This window comes from Adiantum capillus-veneris, chromosome 2 (genome assembly GCF_014529385.1).
Source record: "Adiantum capillus-veneris isolate H3 chromosome 2, ASM1452938v2, whole genome shotgun sequence".
Lineage (NCBI taxonomy): Eukaryota > Viridiplantae > Streptophyta > Polypodiopsida > Polypodiales > Pteridaceae > Adiantum > Adiantum capillus-veneris.
In genome coordinates, this window is record NC_140932.1 from 95,938,676 (window position 1) to 95,959,399 (window position 20,724).

General features: G+C 46.6%; 2 protein-coding genes across 3 annotated transcripts in view; one reads left to right on the plus strand and one right to left on the minus strand.

Annotated features, from left to right (window-relative positions):
* The window catches only part of LOC147463237 (receptor homology region, transmembrane domain- and RING domain-containing protein 6-like), a 117,166-nt gene that overhangs the window by 37,742 nt on the left and 58,700 nt on the right, over positions 1–20,724 (minus strand). Inside the window, exons 1-3 of one of the 2 annotated variants that reach the window (XM_086487805.1) lie at positions 6,563–6,679; positions 6,297–6,483; positions 3,596–3,823 (exon numbers count right to left, since the gene is read on the minus strand). In XM_086487805.1, the coding sequence (XP_086343931.1) occupies positions 3,596–3,823; positions 6,297–6,483; positions 6,563–6,664 (517 nt within the window). In that variant the 5' untranslated portion in view covers positions 6,665–6,679. Of the gene's footprint in view, positions 1–3,595; positions 3,824–6,296; positions 6,484–6,562; positions 6,680–20,724 lie in introns of those variants that run through there. The other variant, XM_086487803.1, reaches the window with a different exon arrangement.
* LOC147463238 (uncharacterized) lies at positions 217–3,576 on the plus strand. The gene has a single exon (XM_086487809.1). It carries the CDS (start codon positions 1,918–1,920, stop codon positions 2,245–2,247), a length of 330 nt encoding a protein of 109 aa, XP_086343935.1. The 5' UTR covers positions 217–1,917; the 3' UTR covers positions 2,248–3,576.

The following is a 20,724-nucleotide window of genomic DNA, read 5'->3' on the forward strand; positions in this document are numbered from 1 at the left end:
TGCGATTGACCAAAGCCTATGCAGCATACTTGAGAAGATATGTTCGCAGGTTCAGTTCCAGGAACCTCGGACAAAGTTTTGGCTCTTTGACACTTTGGTCACTTCGGCCATGCTGTACAGAGTGGAGTTATGGGGCCCCTCAGTTGATCATCATAGCAGAGCTGGCAGTACGGATGGATGGAGATGTATGGAGAAGCCCTTGGTGTCTATGATTTCTCGAATGATTAGGGCCAAGGCCTCAGTACCACATGACATTGTTAGGGTGGAGCTCGCTGCTCCTCCATTGGTAGTGGAGGCACTCACTCGATCAGTTTCATTTATGCATACCACTTGGGGCTCTCCCTAGAGACAGATATGCTCGATTAGCACTAGAGTCTTCGCGACAACTGGCATTGCAAGGAGATAGATCATGTTGGTATGCGTGTTGGCATCTTGGTTTCAATTACATGTCTTTAGTATGGACCGGCTACCCCCATATCACTACTCTTTGGATGCACCCTCCATCTCCCTCACTAGGGTAGAGATTACTAGGCTCATCAGACAGGACTTGATTCAGTTGGATACGAAGAGGACATGGATACAACCTACACATGAGCTAGGTACGAAGATGACTTTCTATAGAGAGAATCTTCTCCAACTCACAGAGGATGGTTTTGTGATCAAACCAGGATACATGGATACTCATCTATCCCACGGATATGATGTGCTATTGGTCAGATACGCACATCCTCACATCAGCTAGAGATCGAGATAGGCAGATTTAGAGGAGTACCTGCTAAGTCCAGGATTTGTCAGGTGTGCCAAATAGAGCCAGAGACGGAGCTACATTACATATGTCACTGCCCAATATACTATGAGATACGAGGCCACTTTCATTGTCTATTCAGAGAGGGTTTTGGGCCACTTTCTAGAGTCATGAGATACCAGGATCAGAGATGCCTCGGATTAGATTATACTTACTGGAGATTCGCAAACATAGAGAAGACCTCTTGAAGAGGGGCACAATGAGAGAGATCCAGCGACAGCGGAAGATTACAGATTTCTTTCAGTCACAGACAGAGGAGTTCGAGCAGCCCCCACAGCATAACAACACCAGAGGCACCAGAGGCATATTGCTTGATTGGGCGATAGAGTTGGGGTGGTCCCGTTGCCCACGGATGAGGAGGCCCTCTCGATATCGACGCAGATTGCGACAGAGGATCCATACCATACTGGCGCGACATAGGAGCCGTCCCGGATACTGATGTATATGTATATGATGCCTCGACTGTCAGAGAGCTCAATTGTATCAGCTCACCCTTTGTATTTCCTATTCCCTTTGTTTCAGCTTTCACCCCACCCCTATCCACCATTTTCTTTTCAGTTCTTTGTACTTTTTGTACCCAGACCTGGTATTAGATTCACCGCATGTAACCTTTTGGTCTCATAGGTCATTTTGGCCTTTTGAAGGCATTAATATTACATTACATTTCTCTCTCCCTCGCGCGGCAGCAGCCCCAGCTCACACCGTCGCCCATCAGCCCTCTCCCTCTCTCAGCGCCACCCTCAGCCTATCAGCCCTCACCTCGTTTTCTCTTTCCGCAGGCAACAGAGAGAGAAAACCCTTTCCTTTCCCCCTCCCCAAGGGCAAAGGGGGCCCTTGGGGGAGAGGGCTCACCTAGCACCCCCGTGTCAGCCCTAATCATATCCAAATGGCATTAAGGAAAACTTTTGCTGCTGCCCTAACCCAGCATACCACACCCCCACCACCCATATCAAAGCAGTCACCATGGGAGATGTACCTGCTGCATGAGATAAAGAAACTTCAAAGTGAGGTAACCTCTATGAAACGAGAACTTGCCACAAAGGATCAGCAGATAACAGACTTACAAACTAAACTACAAGAGGCAGAAGCAATACAACAAGCAGCCAACAAACATGGAGAATACTGCACAAGAACATGGAGAAACAGCTACATCGCAGGTAAAATCTCAGAATTTTGCAAAAGGAGTCTTGTCAGTTATTTATGAGAAGAAGAGAGTAAAAAAAGAACAAAAATACATCAGAGTCGGTGGACTCCCTGAGGGATGGGAGAAGCCTGGCCAGGATGAAGAACACAATCCAGATGAAGAATATTCTATAGCAACAGATGTCTTAACAAAAAGACTGTCCAAGGCAGTCCCCGCCATCGATCTAGGGGATCCAATGAGTGTGGAGGTTAAAGGCAAGCAAGCCAAAATTTCTTATTTTGATATGAAAGAAAGATAGCAGTCATGAGACAAACAAAATCACTAAAAGGTACTTCAGTGTGGATCTCAGATGAACTCACCCCCTTCAGCTTAAAAACCGAGCATCCGAATTAGCCAAAGTCAGAGAAGCCAGGAAGAATGGGAAGTGGGCAGAATACAGAGGAGGAGAAGCTGTGATACGAGACTTTCTCACCAAAGTACCACCGACCTAGCCTATTGGTTAAGGCATCATGATTGTATATCTCATTTTGTTCGTACACTGGATGATACATGTTTGTAACACTAAGCTCATGACCATGGAGCTCTGAGCTACTGAGTGTCTAGATTTTTCCTTTTATGATGTGGAAACACTAAATTGATGTACTCGATTGGTCCCAGAGGTCGATTTTGGCCCAGAGTAAATCTCTCTCTCTCTCTCCCTCTCTCTCTCTCTCTCTCTCCCATAGGTCATATCTGACCTCCGTGGACGATAATTCAATATCTCTCTCTCTCTCTCTCTCTCTCTCTCTCTCTCTCTCTCTCTCTCTCTCTCATTTCATTTCATTTCTCTCTCTACCTGAAGAGTAAATCATAGGCCATTTAAGAGATTCGACTACGACATGAGCAGACCAGGCAAAGGGAGATAGAGCAGGCTTTCTTAGACCCTGCTGCAATGCTACGGGGACTCTTCAGTCCCTACTCACCTATCACACCCCCATTTCAATACCAGATGAACTAGCTAGTCTTTTGCATATCATGGTTGTACTTTCTTATGCATATAGATCCACTTCCATTAGAGTTAGAGCTCTATCCCCTTCATCCCTCATACACATGTTTATACATCCTCATGCTCACTTTTATTTTGTAGCAGGTTTATTTTCAGCACTTTTGTCCTTTTTTCTGAATACCCAGAGGACACACACATGTACATCCTTCTATCTCATAGGAAGCCTTTGGCCTCTAAAAGACATTAACAAAGCTTCCTCTCTCTCTCTCTCTCAAGCTTCCACATCTGCCCACTATCACAACTCTTTCCCTACTGCCTCAATTTTTGTATTGTTTGTCTATTGGCATTACCTAATATCAGGGGTCCTTTGTATTGTGATGGGAGTATTTTGCTGCTTCCCTACATTACCATTGGCCCCTATTTGTAGGCTTGAGAACCACATGTTTATCATGTGTCCATCCACCTCCAGGGCTTGTTGGAGCACTATCTGAGCTGCCCATCTCCTCGCGCTCTTCTCACCAATGAATCAGCATTTTCACAATCTAATTGATTAGCTTTTCCATGCTTTTCCATGTTAATGGATAGTGTAGTTCAGGATTTAAACTTTGTTGAGGATTAGAAAATATAAATGATCTCCTTTTCGAGAATCATAAGAACTTACTTGTCAAAAGATCGGATCCTGACTCATTGTTGTAGATTATGACTGCTGAAAAATTCGCATCTTGAGCATACCGAACCTTTGCCTCAAATGAGCAATTACCTCTCATAGTCAAGAGAAATAAAGAGCCAGCTAGTTGTGTGCTGGAGGTTGAGTCAAGAGAGGAGCATGCATCAAATGGGATCCCAAATGTGATAACTCCACTCACGCCAGAACCCTTGACATGAGGAGCTGCATAAAACATGAAAGAGTTTTAGTAAGCATGATGCAGACCAAAACAAACATGAAACAACATATTATGAGACACAAAAGACAAACCTCTGGTAAAACTGGAAAATGGTAGAGCCCCAAAAAATTGCTACAAATTTCCAATGCTAGAACATAAAAGAAATCCTGATCCCATACAAACATCAAACACTCACACGCGCAGAAGAGAGAGGTATACACACACCCGCACACACATTCACACAGTGTGTGTATACAACTATATGTATATATATGTGTGTGTATACATTTAGATGCATATGTGTAAGGGCCTTCTTGATGGTTGGTCCCTTTGCTATGGCTGCTGGAGCTACCTAATCAGATACTTCAAGTAGCTGACCTTTGAGAAGTTGTTGGAGTCCCTCCTTCGCAAGTAGCCAAGGCACTTTTTACTTTCTTAGGAGACGTTTTTTTACCAAGACCTACATGGCTTTGATGTAACAGCTTTCCAGTCTTGAGGCCACGGGCAAGCTCTTGGTCTATATGCTCGTTGTATCACATCATTGAAATAGAGGAGTTTCTTTTTCTTTCTTTCCTATCACCACATATTCAAGCTCTAATGTGGGGCATCAACACATAAAACCCGTCAACTTGATTTATGGTGCAAATTTGAGCATAATTTATAATGCAATGCCCTTGAATGCAAATATATGTGTGTAGCTACTACCAAAAATACTCAACTCTAGGTATTATGCATCCAAAAGACCCATGAAACCAATTTGTTTCTTTCTGGCATCTTTGAAATGAAACAAAACAAAACGCGCCAAAACAATGAAACGTTTCTTGTTACTATGTCGATCTTGGTCCAACATAACAAAGGAATTGCAGGAGGCGGCCACAAAGTGGGTCAGAGTTAAGAGCAGAGGAGGGCAGAGCTCTCAACACTGCCATATGAATTTCTTCCCTCCTAGAACATCTCATTATGCTTCGCCCAAGGGGCAGTTACCATACATGATACTAGATGAGGATATGTGGGAGATGGAGATGTCATCCTACTCAAGGATTTTGTTACAAGCTTGGACACTCCAAGCGAGAAATCAATAGCAACACACCAAAATCTGCAAATAACTGAACTTGAATAGAGAGAGAGAGAGAGAGAGAGAGAGAGAGAGAGAGAGAGAGAGAGAGAGAGAGAGAGAGAGTCTACACGGAACGGCGAAGTTCCGTCCCCATATGCATTTGCCCTAAAGATTGGCACCCCTTTAGATATTTCTTTATTATTGTTTCGCAAAGGTACAACTCCCCAAGGATCCAGCTCTCTCTGAGACTCTGCGTCTAGATGCTCTCTGAAGACTGGCTCTCTGGGCACTTATAAGTGTACAAGGGATGCCCAAAAGTGTTAGTTCTAAAAGCTCTTGCACTCAAAAGCATCTACTCTCAAAAGCCCGCACGAAAAGTTACAAAATCAGCCAATGCAATTCGCGGAAATCTGTACAACCTGTCACGTCAGCATCTCAGCACAAAATGCGGGAATTTGACTCAGCCCTAGCATGGTGTCCTTTTAGGGTTTTAGGCCCTCAGCCGGTGCTTCATAAGTGGGTAGGGGTTAGGTTTTTGGTCCCTGGCCCAATAGGGCCCCGTTCAATTCCCCTTGTCCTATCGGCCCGTTTCTTCCAATTGGGCACGCCAGGTCACCAACTTGTGATAGATTTCAATGCTAGGATAGCATGTCATCAGGCATCCTTCTTTGAGACTTCCAAGGAGATGTTGAGAGAGCTAGACTTTAGAGAGATGAGGCTCTCCGGGACCTCAGAGGATGTTGAGGAATTTACCAAGTATGGGAGATACCTAATGGAGATGGGTACAGCACATGGATTGGCAATTTTGAATGGCCTTTTGATAGATACTGCTCTTCAGGCAACAGTCAACTTCACTTCCTTCCCTCATAGACATAGTGCTAACACTATGGATTATGTTTTGGCTCCCACATCGCAATGGAAAGCAATCCACTTGCTGAAGGTGGCTCTTGAAGACCAGAGCTAAGGAGGGAACTCTAGGAAGACAGTTAAGGAGGCTCAGATGAATACCACCCTATAAAAACCGGCTTTAGAATCCTAGTAGAGCGAGCAGAGAACAAAGCAGCCAGCCAACAACCAGAAACCGGATAACCCAACAACCAAACAAAAGGAGAGACAAAAGGAAACAAAACGGGAAGAAGCATCGGCAATATAGAAAACAAGGGAAGAAACAAAAAAAAGACCAAAACAAGAAAGTACTTCGAAGGCCCAACTTCAACTGTACCCCACCCCCCACCCATACACACGCTCATGCACCCAAGAGCAAGTCATAAAAGTACAATGAAAAAACCACCAAACATACCCATATAACCTTCCTCCAGACACATCCACACCACACACCCACCAAAGCAAGGAATCAAAGGTTAGAACAAGACAAAAAAACACAAAAAACGGGAATACGAAAGAAATAAGCAAAAGGATACCCAGGCAAACTAGAACCGGCACAAGAAGCAAAATTGAAGAAGTCTCCAAGCCATCTGCATCACCCGGAAGCCCACGAGGCACATGACAATACAGTGCTCCATTGCTTGCAAGGTGCACATCAGCCCTGGCTGAAGCGTGACCAGGGAAGCCTTCCAAGGGGTGAATGCTGCAGGATACAGCTGAGGCCTTGGATGGCAAGTCAAGGAGGTTAATTGTCTTCGATCAAAACAGTGGGCGGCTGTTCTCAAGTGAGACAAGTGCTCACGGGTGCATCCAACAAAGCAGTCTCACAGGAGTCTGGCTGGGATAGCCCTGGCAAGCCTGAGGAGCCATTGACAAACAGCTCCAGCACTCCCACAACAACCATTCGTGGCCGCACAAAATAGAAGATGTCGCAACCTGACCTGGCCTGGCAACGTGGTACAAGCTGGCACACTAGTCGTCTGAGTGCCGGGGAGTAGAGGAAGCTGGAGCAGGAGCCAAGGAAGAAGACAGCAGAGACGGAAGGGCCGATCCGAGGAAGAAGACGGTAGAATCCTGGTGCAAATTGCCAATTTCAGGTGCAGCAATGGACAGCTGGGTATGCACAAATAGGGCTGGCGAGAGGCCGAGAAAGCTCAGCATGCTGCCGGCTATGGTTTGCACCAGCAGAGCTTCACGGAAAAGCACTTGCTCTCTCTCTCTCTCTCTCTCTCTCTCTCTCTCTCTCTCTCTCTCTCTCTCTCTCTCTCGTGAGAGTGCGCGTGTGCGGAAGCGTGAGAGAGGAGAGAGGGAGAGGGAGAGACAGTAGACACAAACACAAGATGCTGGTGCAGGGAAGAGGGGGCGATCAGTCCCCCCATGACTACCAGACCAAGAGACCAGTACAATGTCTGTGATCTATGACTGAGAAGTGGCTACCCCCCCTGGCCCCATATATAGGTGCCCAAGGGGGAGGTTGAGCAATGCACGAGATGCCCCCACGACCCAGCATGGAAAATAAAGTAGGGCGCCCATACAAGGTGGGCGGCCGGACAATGCAGTGGGTGGCCAGCCCAGAGACATACTAGCCATACATGTATGCCCTAGACCTGAGTGAAGCAACAGAGCGGTGTAAATCTAACACCCCCTCTCAGCACCGGATGCTGAAAAAACTGCATGAAGCCGAAGATGTGAGGCAAATGATGAAGATGTTTGCTGTAAATCTAACACTCCCTCTCAGCACCAGATGCTGAAAAAACTGCATGAAGCCAAAGATGTGAGGCAAATGATGAAGATGTCTGCTGCGATGTCTGTAGCAATCTGGGGTGTCCCAACCTCCGAGAGATCTCTATGGTAAAGTGCCGTCACGAGCAGTGTAGCAAAATGCTGTACTCCGCTAATGCAGTGTGAAGGTACTACGTGAAGGTCCCGAACTGAGTTTGTCGTGAAAGGAGGACCAATAGGCCTGCAGGGGTCCTGCCCAGTAGGATTTGTGGTGTCTGTAGTCAAACAAACTGTCTCGAGAAAATAAGGAAGCCCAGGAACCGTCATGAGAAAGACCGGAAGTCTATCAATGCATGAACCTATAACCCAGTGTGACCAGGTGGCTAAGCTATGAAAAACTCTAGGAAGGCCAAATGTAGCAATCTGCCCCGTAAACGTCCTCCGAAACAAGGAAAGCCAGACTGTCACAAACTGGTGACGTGGCAGGCCCCCATACACAAATGACGTGGCAGCAGCCCGTAAAAGGTGCCAACAGGCTGACACGTGGCAGACTGTACGGACCCCCCCAAATTGCGTTGATTGCTTGTGAGAGTGAGCAACGGAGAGAGAGTGAGCCATGCGCACCGAAAACGCGAGAGAGAGAGAGAGAGAGAGAGAGAGAGAGAGAGAGAGAGAGAGAGAGAGAGAGAGAACACAAGTGCTCTGCAAATGATGCTCTCAATACACAATCTGTATGACTACAAGACCCTAAGCATTTTATTTTTAGAATCTTCGGTTGAGGTAGGGCAAAAATGTGTAACTGGTGCAAAAAACATAAAAGCCCAAAAATGGCTAAAAATGTGTGCACCAAGCCAGGCTCAGAAAATGACCGGTTGGACACGTGCTAAAAGTGTCCGCCCATGCAATCTACATGATGTGCGATGGGTGGCCAACCCGGGACAAATCACTAGCCATACAAAATGGCGAAGTAAAGGTGGTGTAACTCTACACCCCCTCTCAACACCGGATGCTGAGACAACACAGAGGAGTCGAAGGTGAGAAGCCAAAGTCCACTGAGGTACAACCTTTGTGAAGATGTCTGCTGCATTGTCCGTTGTAGGAACAACTCCAAATGAAGATCCCTAGCCAAAACCCGCTCCCGAACATAGTGGTACTCCACCTCAATGTGCTTTGTCCGAGCGTGAAAGATAGGGTTCTTGGCAATAGCAATGCAACTCTGATTGTCGCACAAAAGACAAGTCGTAGCAATCTGAGGAAAACACAAATCTCCCAATAATCTCTGTAGCCATATGGCCTCACAAGCAGCATAGCAAGCTGCTCTGTACTCTGCCTCTGTAGAAGATAGCGCAACGGTAGGTTGCCGCTTACTGCTCCATGAAACGGGTCCCAAGCCGAGTGTGAAAACTACTCCTGTCGAGTATCTGGATTTCCTGCCCAATCTGAATCGCACCAACCAAGTAAGGTGCAACCCTTGGAGCGACCATAGAACACTCCATGATCCAAGGTGCCGCTGATGTACCGTAAAGTACGCTGAGCACACTGTCAATGTCGCTGATGAGGTCGGGTTTTGAAGGAACTAAGGACAGAAACTATGTAACAGATGTTTGGTCGGGAATAAGTCAGCCATACAAGGCAGCCAACAACATTCCTGTACTGCTCCAAGTCAATTGGGGAAGGATCGTGAAGTGATACGTTCTCTCCGGCTCAAGAGGAGTGCCGATCGGCTGTGATCTGGAATCTCTCCAGGATAGCATTCGCATACTTCCGCTGAGAAAAGAAGATGTCGTCTGGTGTCTGAAGAATCTTGAATCCAAGAATATAGTGAAGAAGCCCAACATCAGTCATCTCGAAACCCATGTTAATAGCTTTCATGATCAACTTGATCCTGCTGGTCGGTCCAAGAGCCTGTGAAAATGAGATCGTCCACATAGATAATCATTATCGCAACCAAAGAGCCATCAAAGACCAAATAACAGTTGGAATTTGATGAGGTACACCGTAACCCCAACTTCACGAGAAACTGGTCAAGTGTGAGGTACCACTGTCGTCCAGCCTGCTTCAGTCCATACAATGCTTTCCACAACTGATAGACCCAATCCTCCTTGCCTGGTATACGAAACCCAGGAGGTTGCTCCACATATACTTCTTTATGCAAATCTCCATTCGGAAACGCACTTTTGACATCCATATGGAAGATAGACCAACCAAAGTTCGCTGCGAGAGCAAACACTGTGCGTATGATAGTCATGCAAGCGGTGGGAGCAAAGGTCTTGTCAAAGTCCACGCCTGGTCGCTGTGTGAAACCCCGAGCAACAAGTCTCGCCTTGTGTTTGTCAAGGGAACCATTGGCCTTGTACTTTGTCTTGAAAATCCATTTTGTAGAAACCACCTTCCGCTTGTTGGGCCTGGGAGCCAAAGTCCAGGTTTTATTCCGCTCGATAGCGTCCATCTGTCTGCATGGCACGCTTTGTCACAAACTGGTGACATGGCATGGCCCTAGCATCAAGTGGGGCAACAGACCGAACACACGGCTGGCAAACAAACCCGGAAAAAGCGCTGAAATACTGACATGGCACGCTGTACGGCTTTCTGTGATTTGCGGTAGCATGCTGACGTGGCAGGGCTGCATGAAAAAATTGCTTTTTGCGCAGCTGAATTCTACGCAAGGCTTTGGAGAAGCTTTGGGATAAGTTGCTTTATTTTTAGATGCTTTTAAAGGTGGCAGCTTTTGGGGCTCTGCTTTTGGGCATCCCTTGTAATCTTTAAATACGTGGGCAGGGCCTCACAACTCAGAGCATATGGACGCAGAGTCTAAGAGTGAGCGCCTGCCTACTCTCTTGTACTTTGAACACAGGTTAATACAAAAAGAAATACCGAAAGCGGTGCGAGTCTTTGGGGCCAATATATCTAGGCACGGAACTCCGCCGGGGCCGTGTCAAATCAATGGTGAACTGTGAACTATGAACTGTTTTGAAGTGAATCTTTGCTGTGTCGCGGTAGAACCTTGACTTGGAGTGTCCAAGTTTGTTACAGTGGTATCAGAGCGCAGAAAGATTCTTCTTCTATGAAGGATCCAATCCTTTTTACAGCGCACATAGCTTTTGGGAAAGAATCTTCGTGCCCCGGACTTGGACTTATTAGCCACTCCCACCCTTCATACATCGCGCATCGGGCGCGCTCCCGTCTTCATCGCTCTGTCTTACAAAGCATAAAGCCATTAAGAATCCCAGATTACACATGGGTTTTGGTGAAGAATCTGACAGAGATGACACCTCTCAGTGGGAAGGCAAAGAAAAGTTGAAGATCCGGCGCAGGAATTGAAGAAAAGAAGTGAAGATTTGGGCAAAATTTTTTTCGGACAAGTTTGTCAGAAAAGGAGTACAAACGTCAACTGCATATTGGCATATGTGTGAACAGATTGATTAAGTACTCCAAGGACCTGAGATTGGTGATACACCTGAAGAATTACCCGATTGATAAGATTTACTCGAGATGGTGCATGGCCATTGCTTCTCCTCTCGGGTAGGGAGTAAAGAAGAAAAGACAGACGAGTGCAGAAAAGCAGAACCTGTACTCGCAGAAAGACATGAACAAGCGAAGCAAAAAGCAAAGCTTCGGAAAGGGCAAGGAAAAGACAAAGAAGCCTAGATTTCGCTCAGTTTTTGACAGTTTTACCGAGGACTCATCCTCAGATACTTCGGACTCCAACGATCACATGTTTTATGCAAAGAAGAAACATTTGTATAAAGCCAACCAATATGACTTCCCGAAAGATAATAGCAAGAAATATGTCACAAAATCGTGATGTGGCATGGCCTGGACATAGGGTAGCAGATACACACACACCCTCCCCGGTATGGCCAGCTCCTGAAAATCCCGCCAGCTGCTGATGTGGCATTTTCGAAATTCGCGACGCGATTTGCGGCAGACTGTACGGAATTGCTGACGTGGCAAGAGCGTACAGAAAATGAAGCTTTTTGAGTTGCTTTAATTATTAAGCAAGGCTTGGGAGAGGAATAGCTTTATTTTAGAAGCTTTGCTTTATTTTAAACCTATTTTAAAAAGATGGCAGCTTTTGGGGCTCTGCTTTTGGCATCCCTTGTAATCTATAAATAGATAAGTAGGGCTCCCGCTCGACAGAGCATCTGGACGCAGAGTCTGAGAGTGAGCCCCCCCCCCACTCCTTGTACTTTGAGTTACAGAATAATACAAAAAGAAATACCGAAAGGGGCGCCAGTCTTTGGGGCCAATATTTAGGCACGGAACTCCGTCGAGATGTGTCGAATCAATCGTGAACTGTGAACTGTTTTGAAGTGAATCTCTGTTGTGTCGCGATAGAATCTTGACTTGGAGTGTCCCAAGTTTGTTACAGTGGTATCAGAGCGCAGCCGATTTCTCTTCTATCGGGAAATCCGATTCTTTTTCTCGCAACACTTATGGATTCAAACAGAGATCAGTCGACTTCCTCTGCATCTGGTGATGCGGGAAGAGATCACGAAGAAGATTCTCACGAGGAGTCCGGCCCGCCTCGGCCTACTCAGGCGGAGATTGAAGAGATGGAGCATTGGCAATTGATTGACGATGCAACAAAGATGATGATCAATCTTGCAAAGGACCCGAAATTTGCTTTTTGACTCGGACATCCTTCGACGAAGTGCACTCTCAGTGGTGTAAGGCCACAAAACCACCCCTCAAACCGGCACTCAAGAAACCTCCTACCCCAAGGATGTTTACAGAGCAAGAATTAGAAGAGGTGGTTGATAGACGGATTACCCAGCTTTTTCAAGCAACCAACAAAGCCAAAAAGCACGACAAAAAGCTGAATTTTTCGTACGCTCTTGCCACGTCAGCATTTCCGTACAGTCTTCCACAAATCGCGCCGCGAATTTCAGAAATGCCACGTCAGCAGCTTGCAGGGTTTTCGGGAGCTGGCCATACCGGGGAGGGTGTGTATCTGCTACCCCATGTCCAGGCCATGCCACGTCACCAATTTGTGACATACCCCCCTCTTGAAAGCATTGTAATCGCCCTCGTATACGCCTGCAAAACAGACAAAAGCCATAAATTGTCTTAGCGGACGCTGATTGTTAGTACAGACGCACTAGGAACAACACATCTAGCACATGTACCAATTGACAATCACATCACAAGACATCACAGGACATCACATGAGAAATCACATTCAAAAATTCATTCGGATCTCAGACCATGATTAATCGGCAATGTATTTAGCAATCGCATCTAGATCCACTCAGGACCTCGTAGATGCCCGATTAACTAATCCTTATTGCAACCATGTCTATTGAGATCTTTCAAACCGAAATGCTGCAGTCATTTCGTCTATCCCTGCACTTAGACAAGTCAAGAACAAATCAGTATCATATTGTCAAGAATTCCAGCTCATAAAGTCATACAGTAGAATATTGTCAGCTCACAGTATCCCTGAAACTCAAAAGAGACATCAGTGACTTTAGTATCAAAAATCGGGGCAATCTGTTGACAAAGGAGTGGAGCGACTCCCCTCGTGTGCATACCCTCTGGACCAAATTCCGTCCAAGTTGAGTTCAGCGTTCTATTTGGAATAGACTATGTTAAACCAAATGCTTCAAGGTAAAGGTTCACAATCCGAGGAGTATCTACCCGATCCTCCTCCTCCATCCACTTCGCATCCAATGCGGGATAGTTCTTGAATTTTAACCAAGAACCGCCTTATCATTTTACCTTTTACCTTTCTATCTTTATGTGCCAAAATCTGTTCTGGAACGAGTATCTCCTCGTTTTCATCCACTTCAAGTTGCTCATCAGGCTCCCCATCATCGGGCATATCGCCTTTAAAAGGCTTCAAGAGACTCACATGAAAAGCATTGTGAACTGTGAATTGTTTTTAAGTGAATCTCTACTGCGTCGCAGGCATAATCGAGGGCGATTACAATGCTTTCAAGAGGGGGGTATGTCACAAACCGGTGACGTGGCATAGCCCTAGCATCAAGTGAGGCAATAGACCAGACACACAGCTGGCAGACAAACCCGGAAAAAGCACTAAAATGCTGACGTGGCACGTTGTACGGCTTTTTGTGATTTGCGGCCCAATTTGCGGCAGCAGGCTGACGTGGCAGGGCTGTACGGAAAAACTGTTTTTGCACAACTGAATTATACGCAAGGCTTTGGAGAAGCTTTGGGATGAGTTGCTTATTTTTAGATGCTTTTAAAGGTGGTAGCTTTTGGGCATCCCTTGTAATCTTTAAATACGTGGGCAGGGCCTCACATCTCAGAGCATCTGGACACAGAGTCTGAGAGTGAGCGCCTGCCTACTCTCTTGTACTTTGAACACAGATTAATAGAAAAAGAAATACCGAAAGAGGCGCCAGTCTTTGGGGCCAATATCTCTAGGCACAGAACTCCGTCGGGCCGAGTCAAATCAATTGTCAACTGTGAATTGTTTTGAAGTGAATCTCTGTTGTGTTGCGGTAGAACCTTGACTTGGAGTGTCCAAGTTTGTCACACGCTTCCAGCAATCATGCTGGACTGCTTCCTCCACCGAGGAAGGCTCAACTGGTGAAGCCTGAATCTGAGACATGAGTGCAAAGTTCCCGAACTCTGCACCATCATAAACTTGCTTGTCCATCATAAACTTGCTTGAGGCGTGCCGAAAGTCGAGGCTGTCCACAGTCCAGGGTCTGGCGGGTCTGGTAACTTCGTGACGCAAGAGGAAGAAACCGTAGAGTAGAGCCAACCAGGAACTAACTTCTCCTTGCAAGGTGGGACCGCCTCCACCCAAGGACAACCATCATCGATCACATCAAAATCGGAATCTGACATGGCATGATCGGGTGAAGTAACTCGCTAAGGTGTAGAGGGAACAAGAACAGGAACAGGGATAGGATCAAGTGTAGGAGGTGGACGAGGAGGAGGTAGAGAAGGTATAGGCTTGGATGCTGCCCCCTCTGCAGGTGTGCTGAAGAGCTCCATGAAAGTCACATCACGACTAACTGTGGTGGTCTTGGCGTCAGGATCGTGAGGAACTTTGCCGGCAAGGCACCAGATGCCAAGGTCGGGAAGGTGGTGGCAAGATCCGGGGTTCAGAAGCTGAGCGCTACCGTCCTGCTGCAAAAACGCAGGTCAATTTGCAGCCCACTGTTTACTGAAAAAACAAAGGCTTGATGGGTACCCTAGGTGCCCAGCAACTTGTGGAAGGTGTCAACGACACAAAGTGACCAATAAAACCGCCGAAAATGGGCTGAAAACCCAAAAACGCAGATGAAGGTGCAAATGGATCGGAGGGGTTTTCCGTGACAAAGATGTCCAGAGATGGTAGCGCTAGCAAGGAAATCAGCAAATCTGATGTTTCTTGCAAAAACGCAGGTAGCAAAGCATTCCTTAGCGATGGAAGCTGTCCAAATGTTGGCGCCACCCCCTCTTGCAGGCATATTTGCAGAAACGCTGATGCTTTCCAAAAACGATGGCTGTTGTGATCCCTTGGGAAGAGAACCTTTGCAGGTGATGAAGCATTGGTTCCATGGAGAGCCTGAAGCTGCTAATACCAAGTGCCCTGGAGACTGATACCATGTGATGCCTGAGCTCTGATACCATGTGAGTGCACGTGTGCGGAAACGTGAGAGAGGAGAAGGAGAGAGAGACAGTAGACCACAAACGCAATGTGTAGGAAAGGGGGCGATCTGACGTGTCGAGGTCAAGTGGTAAGTGTCTGTCCACCCAAGATGGTGGTGTCTTCTCTGGGAATGACGCGAGCATGGCCATATCTCGTGTGAACTCCTCTGATGAGTGTATAGGTGTGTCCATAGCAAACCACAAGTCACCACCCCCTCTGGAGTGCATTACCGCCGAATGATGGCTGGAATGAATGGATCTCCCAAGGATCATATGCCCGTAGCTGATCAAGCCAATGTCGAAGATACCGTGTACTGCAGCAGTCATTGAGAGACCGCACAGACCACCACTGGATGGTGCCTTGGCAGGAGGTAACTTCATCCTCTGTAAAAAACACAAGCCATACGGTTGCTGTCCACCCAAAAACGCAACTGCGAGATGATGAAAACGCTGCTGTCCAGCGATTTTCAGAGTGCTTGTACGCTCCTGGCAGGGTCCGGAGCGGTGCAGAGGAGTATGGAAAGGGTGGTGAATCACTGTCACTACCCCGGATGGGCTGAAAATAGAGAAAACAACAAGGGGTAATGGCTGAAATCTGATGAAGACGGAGAGGATACTCGCCGGCAATGCACCAGATGCAAAGTTGGGTAGGTGGCGAGATTCGGGGTCCCGAAGCTGAGCATTGCCCTCCTGCTGCAAAAACGCAGGTCAATTTGTAGCCCACTTTTGCTGCACTTTTTGGCACCAAAAACCTTCTGTTTGCTGAAAAAACAAAGGCTTGATGGGTACCCTAGGTGCCCAGCAACTTGTGGAAGGTGTCAACGACACGGTGACCAATAAAACCATCAAAAATGGGCTGAAAACCCAAAAACGCAGATGAAGGTAAAAAAACGCAAATGGATTTGGAGGGGTTTTCCGCGACAAAGATGTCCAGAGATGGTAGCGCTACCAAGGAAATCAGCAAATCTGACGTTTCTTGCAAAAAACACACGTTGAGGTGAGGTCCTCCGCGACAGAAATGCTCCCGTTCCTTCACTTGCCTGGCTGATGCAAAAACATTGGCAGATCTGGCTCCAATTTGCAAAAATGCTGGCTGATCCAGCCTTTGGGAGAAGACCCTGATGCGATGTAGCGCCTTAGGACAGGTAGAGCCTGAAGCTACTGATGCCATGTGATGCCTGAGCTCTGATACCATGTGAACTAGCTCTCATACCACATGCGATGTAACAAGAGCGTGGTCCGTCATCACGACAAGAGCGGTCCCCACCGTCCCGTGAGAGGCTACTACTACAGTCGAGGCTGTCTGTGTCTCCCTGTTGGCCTCGTCTCGCTTCTTCTTTCTGCATTCTAATTCTCTGTGCCCTTTCTTGTGGCAATGGTAACATTCGATGTCCTTGTTCTTCTTCTTCTTCTTACCTTTACCTTTCTTGTTAACTCCTTGAGCTATCAAAGCTCCTTCTGCATCAACAGCGCCTCCGGCTCGGAATGCGGAGTGCCCCTCAATCTGTCTAAGGGAAGGGAGAATCTCGTCCCAAGTGGGAAAGAGGTACGTCCAGATGTGAGCAAACTCTAAAAATAGGAATCAAAGAGTGGGGGACACTTGAATAGTAAGAGGCCAGCCATGCGTGCTGAGGTGATGTCGCCTCCGGCAGAGACAAGGTCGTCCAAGAGTTCCCGTATGCGGCGGGTCAACCCATCAAGTGGGTTGAAATCCGTCTCCACAATGAATGTGCATGCTCTTCTTTGAAAACTTTCTTCGTGATGCGGTCCGAGAGATTCATCATAAGAAAGGTGAAGACTCATATGTCCCGATCCACCCACTCATCGATCTAGGCCTGAGTGGCGATGGGAAGGGAAGGCTGAGTAGCCGAATGGGTGAAATCATTCAACCATTCCTAGAGTCAATGGTAGGCAATAATTGCGGACTCGTGTCCTCCACACAGAATCATTGTGTAAATCCAACTTCTTCTCCTTAGCAAACTGGGTGAGGGCATAATTGTTGGATGTAGTGTTGACAGATACCAAACGTGGTCGCAGAAGTGGAAGTGGCCGTAGTCGCGGAAGACATAGTGGCCCCCTTCTGGGACTGTTGTTGTTGTCCCTTTTGCTTTGGAGTCGACATGTCGTGTGCTCAGAAAGAAGTCCCAAAGGTAGATCGATAAGATCACAAGTCGTCGATAAAGGTACCATTCCCAAGGCTGTAGTAGTCGAAGATAACACACGGACAACCACCGGATGGTGTCCTAACGAGCAAGGGATGGTTCAACTGCACAAGAGGTAAAAATTCAGTGTTGTCCGCCCAAAAAACGCTGCAAAGGGTGCTGAAAATGTAACAGACTTGAACTCTCGAAGACAAGAATCAACCACGACAGCACCAAATAACCACTTCAAAACAAGTCACAAATCACAATAGATTTAGTCTGGCCCGGCGGAGTTCCGTGCCTAGAGATATTGGCCCCAAAGACTGGCGCCCCTTTCGGTATTTCTTTTTTTATTGATCAGATCAAAGTACAAGAGAGTGGGTCGGGATTCACTCTCAGACTCTGCGTCCAGATGCTCTGAGAAGTGAGGCCCTCACCACTAATTTAAAGGTTACAAGGGATGCCCAAAAGCAGAGCCCCAAAAGCTTCAAATCAAAAGCAATTGCTCTCTCTCTCTCACAGAGAGTCAAACTTGAAAGCAAAAGCATTCTCTCAAAAGCATTCTCTCTCTCTTTCTCATTGCGTAGAGAAAAAGCAAAATTTGCGTCGCTCATCATTTTTTTTATTTATTTTAAAAAAAATTCCAGCCTCCGCGATTTCCGGAAATTAGGGTTTTTGGCAGAAATTAGGCATTGTAATCGACCGCGATTACGCCTACAAAACCGACAAAAGCCATAAACCGTCTTAGCAGACACTGACTGTAAGTACCTACGTACTAGGAACACACATCTAGCACGTACAAAATCGACAGTCACATCACACATCACAGGACATCACCAATCATCACAGGACATCACATGACATTCAACATTCATTCGGATCCTAGACCATGATTTATCGGCAATGTAGCTAGGAATCACATCTAGGTCCAATCGGGACCTCATCGATGTCCGATTGACTAACCCCTATTGCAACCATGTCTATTCGAGATCAATCAGACCAAAATGCTGCAGTCATTTCGTCTATCAGTTCGTGCACTCAAAAGAAGTCAAGAACAACTCAGTATCATTATCAGGAATTCCATTTCATAAAGTCATCCAACAGAATACTGTCAACTCTCAGTATCCCTGAAGCTCAAAGAGACATCAGTGACTTTAGTATCAAAATCAAGGCATCTGTTGACAAGGGAGCAGAGTAACTCCCCTCTTGTGCATCCCACTGCACCAGATCTTCGGCCAAGCTGAATTTTTGGGTTCCGTTTGGAGTAGACTATGCTAAACCAAAAAATCGAGGTAAAGTTTCACAATCCGAGGAGTATCTGCTAGGTCCTCCTCCATCCACTTTGCATCAAATGCAGGAAAGTTCTTGAACTTAACCAAGAACCGCCTTCGGACTTTACCTTTCTTCGTATCCGTATGTGCCAAAATTTGTTCAGGAACAAGGGTCTCCTCGTTTTCTTCCACTGCGGATTGCTCATCGGGCTCCCCATCATCAGGCACATCACCCTTAACAGGTTTCAAGAGACTCACATGCAATGCATTGTGAATCCTCCAAGTATCTGGCAATTTCATTCGGAAGGAGACATCATTTATCTTTTCAGTAATCTGGAAAGGTCCATAGTATCGCATACTAAGCTTTGGAAAAAGCCTCTCCTTTCCCTTTTTCTTTCTTAGGCATGCCTTCTCAAAAGTAAGAGCACCCAATCATCCTCCTTCAATTTCAAGTCGCGACGATGGCGATCTGCTGCCTTTTTCTGTCGTTCTTGAGACTTCTGCAAAGTCTCGCGAACCTTGGCAAAAGCCGTATCCAAATCTCGCGAATATTCATCCGCTTCAAATATCTAATCTTTCGTGCTCAGGAAGGATGAAACCTTCGCAGCACTTTCGACAATCTCAAATGGCGTCTTCCCTGTCGAAGAGTGTATCTTGTTATTGTAGGCAAATTCCACCAAAGGTAAGTTCTTTTCCCATTGAGTCTTCTGATCCGAGATACAAGACTTCAATAAATCTAAAACCACTGAATTGGCATTCTCAGATTGCCCGTCAGTCTGCAAGTGGAACGATGACGAGAACTACAACCGTGTGCCAATGTTCTCCCAAATTGCCTTCCAAAACAAACTCATAAATCTGGGGTCTCTGTCGGAGACAATCGTCTCAGACATGCCATGTAATCGAAAAATCATCGTGATCATTCTGTGTTCTCGGGAGATCAAAAATGAAATCCATTTCAATATTTTCCCAGGCGCGGGTGGGTATGGGTAAAGGCTGTAACAATTCCTGTGCCTTATGCCTATCAAACTTGACCTTATGGCATACTGCCCACAAACTCTTCCACATCCTTTTTGAGTCTCGACCAAAAGAAGTATCTCTCTACCCCTTCATGGTGGTAGCAATGCCGCGGTGACCCGTAAAAGGTGGACAGTGGCATTCAGTCATAACCTTTTCCCGCAACGGCTATGTATCTTTCTCATCAAGTAGCCTTCCCAAAGGGAGTATCCAGCTATTGTCTCCCCATCCCGTATCCGTGTGAAAATATCTGCAAAATCTATATCTGTGGCATACTGATCGACAATATCCTCGAAGCTCCTATGATGTATCGCAGAAATAGCCAGAACCAACGGCTTCCGAGACAAAGCATCTGCCACCACATTCTTCTGTCCCTGCAGATGGACAATTTGGAAGTGAAACTGTGACAAGATGTTCGCCCACCGCATCTGCTTTTCCAAAAGTTGCTTCTGTGGTCACCCACTTCATGTGTCTATTGACCCTGCGAAGAGGAAACCTCTTCAGTCACATCATCTGGTCTGTCAGCCAGTCACATCATCTGGTCTGTCAGCCATAATTGCAATTTCCTGTGTCTGGTCTATGATCCCCTGTGTCTTCAAGCCTAAACTGACCAAGGCTCACTTCTATGGGAAAAAGTGATTTAATCCCGGCGATGGAATCATGAAACCGGCCTGTACTTTCAAAAAGGGCGATAGACCTTAGACTTAAACCTTATTTGCTTTCACCCATTTAATTTGTTGCCCACTTTACCTGTACTTTCAAGACACAACAAAGGGGAAAGGGATATAGGCTGCTAGAATGCACCTGTATGAAAAGACCGACACCAATTGGCCCCTAACTTAGGCGCTCCTTTCGGTATTTCTTTATTGTTTAAAAGAGGGAATAAACGCTGTGGTTCCCTACAAGCTGCCCCGCACAAGCTTGGCTGAATTTCAACTGTTCCGGCCCGATTTCGGCAGCATAATTGTACTAGGACCCTTCATAGTCAGTATTCCCACGCATTGAATGACTTTCCCGACGCATACGGGCACTTTGCAAAACCTGGCGAGAATCTGCAGCACGCTGAATTCTCTGTTTTCAGCCCCGAAAATGTGCCAGATCACCTATACAGCGGTCCCCTCGCGTCCCCGAACCTCCTGGGGGTATTAGGGTCCGTTTAGGGCCAAAACCCTAAACCTGCAAAAATACACAGCAGGCTGTAATTTACT